The sequence below is a fragment of the Dipodomys ordii genome, unplaced genomic scaffold (genome assembly GCF_000151885.1).
Source record: "Dipodomys ordii isolate 6190 unplaced genomic scaffold, Dord_2.0 Scaffold6, whole genome shotgun sequence".
In the NCBI taxonomy this organism is placed as follows: domain Eukaryota; kingdom Metazoa; phylum Chordata; class Mammalia; order Rodentia; family Heteromyidae; genus Dipodomys; species Dipodomys ordii.
The window spans coordinates 12,174,510-12,178,889 of NW_012267222.1; the positions used below are offsets into that span (position 1 = coordinate 12,174,510).

The 4,380-nt window shown below is 43.4% G+C and overlaps 1 protein-coding gene across 2 annotated transcripts in view; it reads right to left on the reverse strand.

Annotated features, from left to right (window-relative positions):
• The window catches only part of Dhdds (dehydrodolichyl diphosphate synthase), a 33,316-nt gene that overhangs the window by 25,783 nt on the left and 3,153 nt on the right, over window positions 1-4,380 (reverse strand). For both annotated transcript variants that reach the window (XM_013035542.1, XM_013035534.1), the window contains exon 3: window positions 3,818-3,934. In XM_013035542.1, coding sequence (XP_012890996.1) covers window positions 3,818-3,934 — 117 coding nt within the window. The remainder of the gene's footprint in view (window positions 1-3,817; window positions 3,935-4,380) is intronic.

The window sequence follows — 4,380 nt, forward strand, 5'->3', positions numbered from 1 at the left end:
GGAAGTGGCGCTGTGGCTCCAGTGGTAGAGCGCTAGCCTTGAGCTGAAGAGCTGATGGATAGTGCCCAGAGTTCAGGCCCCTATGACCGGACCCAAAAAACAAAACAAAAAAAAGAGTAGTTGAGTGCAGGTGGCTCATGCCTATAATCCTAGCTGTTCAGGAGGCTGAGATCTGAGGATTACTGTTCAAAGCCAGCCCTTGCAGGAAAATCCAAGAGACTCTTACCTCCAATTAACCACCTGAAAACTGGAAGTGGAACTGTAACTCAAAGTGGTAGAGTACTAGCCTTGAGGGAAAAAGCTCAGAGATAACACTGAGGCCCCATGACTGACCTAAATAAATAAATAAAAATTATTACCTGACTTAAGCAACTCTAATCACTCTGTATATCACCTTTATAGTATCAATTTAAAAATTTTTTAAAAATTTAAAAAAGATTCACCAAAAATGCCCCTAAAAGATGTGATCTTAATAAAGACCACTAAAGCCGGGCGCTGGTGGCTCACGCCTGTAATCCTAGCTACTCAGGAGGCTGAGATCTGAGGATCGCAGTTCAAACCCAGGCCGGGCAGGAGAGACCGTGAGACTCCTATCTCCAATAAACCACCAGAAAACTGGAAGTGGCGCTGTAGCTCAAGTGGTAGAGCACTCGCCTTGAGCTGAAGAGCTGAAGGACAGCGCCCAGGCCCAGAGTTCAAGCCCCACGACAGACAAAAAAATAAAAATAAAATAAAAAAAAATAAAGACCACTAAACTGATGCTATTGTCATTTACCTGATATAACTCTCCATAAGAATAAAAAACCAAATAAGCAGAAATACCACCGTTTAAAAAACTGAGCTAGGGGCTGGGAAGGTGGCTCAGTGGTAGAGTGCTTGCCTTGCATGCCTGAGGCCCTGGATTTGATTCCTCAGCACCATATAAGCAAAAAGAAAAAAGCCAGAAGTAGCGCTGTGGCTCAAGTGGTAGAGCACTAGCCTTGAGCTGAAGAGCTGAGGGACAGCGCCCAGACCCAGAGTTTAGGCCCCATGACCGGACCAAAAATAAATAAATAAATAAAATAAAATAAAAAACTGAGCTGGGTGCCACAGTCTTACTCTGGTAATCCTAGCTACTCAAGAGGCTGAAATCTAAGGATTATGATTTGGAGCCAGAAGAGGCAGGAAAGTCTGAGACTTAGCTAACTGGAGCTAAGAATGACAGTGCAAAGCTGGGCACCAGTGGCTCACGCCTGTAATCCTAGCTACTTAGGAGGCTGAGAGCTGAGGATCGAGGTTCAAAGCCAGCCAGGGCAGGAAAGTCCATGAAACGCTTATTTCCAATAAACCACCAGAAAACTGGAAGTGGCGCTGTAGCTCAAGTGGTAAAGCACTAGCCTTGAGCTGAAGAGCTGAGGGACAGCGCTCAGGCCCAGAGTTCAAGCCCCACGACTGACAAAAAACCAACCAAACAAACAAAAAAACATCAAGTGCAAAGCTTGAGTCCCAGTCTCAGAAAAAAAAAAAAGAAAAGAAAGATAGCATCTGTGTGCTATAAACTGTATTTCCATTTTCTTAAAAGTTAGGTTCACAATGGACTAGGAAGTAAAGCAAGTGCTTAGCATGTATAAAGACCTGGGCTCAATTCTCAGAACCCTACCGACCAAAATAAAGTTTCACAGAGATTGTTAACATTCTAGTTTTGCTACAACTTCCCAATTTGCAATACTCATTAAACCATAAAATGGGCTGGAAATGTGGCTTAGTGGTAGAGTGCTTGCCAAGCATGTGTGAAGCCCTGGGTTCAAGTCCTCAGTACCACATAAACAGAACAAGTTAGAAGTGGTGCTGTGACTCAAGTGATAGAGTGCTAGCCTTGAGCAAAAGAAGCTTAGGAATGGAAAAAAAAAAACACAAAGAAACAAAATTTTCATGATGTCTGCATAGAATGATATGCTTGGTAGCCTGGCAATTTTGCAGTTTTAGCATTGAAAAGCCTGAATATGGGGTTGGAGGTATGGCTCAGTTGGTAGAGTGTCAGCCAATGAGTAAAGGTATCAGGTACCTAGTTCAAGTCCCAGTCTTGGACCAAAACAAACAAATAAAAAGCCCTGAATCCTGTGAAACTGGGCAGCAAAGCCTGATACTTAGTTACCCTACCTTTGTTTTAGAAAGGATACTTTTGAGACTTTATCCTAAAATGTGTATATGTGTGTGTGTGTCATTTGTGGGGCTTAAACTCAGTATGAGTGCTATCCCTGAACTCTTCAGCTAAAGTCTATCGCTCTACTACTTGAGCCACAGCACCACTTGTTTTTGTTTTTTGTTTTTTCTTTTGTTGGTCCTGGGGCTTGAACTCTGGACCTGGGTGCTGTCCCTCAGCTCTTCAGCTTAAGGCTAGCGCTCTACCACTTGAGCCACAGAGCCACTTCTGGTTTTCTGGTGGTTTATCAGAGATAAGAGTCTCATGGACTTTCTTGCCCAGGTTAGCTTTGAACCGTGATCCTCAGATCTCAGCCTCCTGAGTAGCTAGGATTACAGGGCTGAGCCACCATTACCCAGCACTACTTTCAGTTTTCTAGTCGTTTAATGGGAATAAAAATCTCATGGAATTTCCTGCCAGGGCTGGCTTTTAACTGTGATCCTCAGAGTTCAGCCTCCTGAGTATCTAGGACTACAGGTGTGGGTCACTGGCTCCTGTCCTAAACTTTTTCTTGATATAGGATCTCATTATACAGCAGAAGCAAGCCTTGAACTCAAATCCTCTTGCCTCAGTCCCCTACAGTGCTGAGATTACAGGTGTGTACTACCACATGTAGCTAAAACAACCCTGTTTGCAATGTTTAATAACAGTGAAACAGGTTGAACAAGTTATATGAGATTCTCATGATGAAATTTTCTATAAAATATAGAAAAATAATCTGCCAAAATGTCAAATAAAAATAAAAATTTTAAGGGCTGGGAAGTTGGCTCAGTGGTAGAGCGCTTGTCTTGCATGCCTGGGGCCCTGGGTTCGATTCCTCAGTACCACATAAGCAAAAAGAAAAAAGCCAGAAGTGGCGCTGTGGCTTAAGTGGTAGGGCACTAGTCTTGAGCTGAAGAGCTGAGGGACGGTGCTCAGGCCCAGAGTTCAGGCCCCACAACCGGACCAAAAAAAATTTTTTTTTAAAGAGATATAGATTCATAAATGTTAGGACATGTAGGACATACTATGAAGATTACATGAGGCACAACATAATAGAAATGATTTGTTAAGGTAATATGAGGAGACAATTTCATCTTGTGATGACTTTTCTTCTTTTTTCTTTTGGTTGGTCATAGGGCTTGAACTTAGGACCTGGGTGCTGTCACTGAGCTTTTTTGCTCAAGGCTAGTGCACAGCACCACTTCCAGTTTTCTGGTGATTAATTGGAAATAAGAGTCTCAATAGACTTTCCTGCCCAAGCTGGCTTTGAACCATGATCCTTCAGTCTCAGCCTCTTATGTAGCTAGGTTAACAGGCATGAGCCACTGGTGCCTGGCTATAATGACTTTTTTTGTTGTTGTTAATGTTAATATGAGACCTACAATTACCAAGCAAGTAAAATATAGAGAATCTGATATGCACGTGTTGCAAGCCTATAGTCCCAGCACTTGGGAGGCAGAGAAAAGAGGACCACAAGTCTGAAGCCAGAATGGGCTGTATCAAGAGATCCCACTTCAAATATGTATGCATGCACACCACTAGTATTTTTAAAAACAAAGCCTTCTCAAACTTCAGCATGCTCAGAGGCTCATGTTCTAGTGTTAATCAAATTCTCAGAGGCTATTCATTGTGGGTTCTGCTACCCACACCCACCTCAGCCAGCTTGTTGAAGCCCTGTGAGTGACCTTCTTGCCTTTCCACCTGGCATTTCTTGGCATAGCGACGGTTTCCATCCATTATGAATGCAATGTGCTTGGGCATTGGGCCTGCCTGTGGAAAGAAGAAAACAAATGATAAATTGATCTCATATTCTTTGGGGATTAAGAACACTACAGGGCTGGGAATGTGGCTTAGTGGTAGAGTGCTTGCCTCCCATGCATGAAGGCCTGGGTTCCATTTCTCAGTACCATATAAACAGGAAAGGCTGGAAGTGGTGTTATGGCTCAAGTGCTAGAGTGCTAGCCTTGAGCAAAAGAAGCTCAGGGACAGTGCCCAGGCCCAGAGATCAGGCCCTCGGATTGTCAAAAAAAAAGAAAGATACTACATCTCAAGTTGACAGGTTTCTCTGTGGCAGCACACAGAAACTGAGGCCTAATGCTATTCTGATCTAACTCTTTTTTTTTTTTTTTGTCAGTCATGGGGCTTAAACTTTGGGCCTGGGCACTGTACCTCAGCTCTTCAGCTAAAGGCTAGCACTCTACCACTGGAGCCACAGC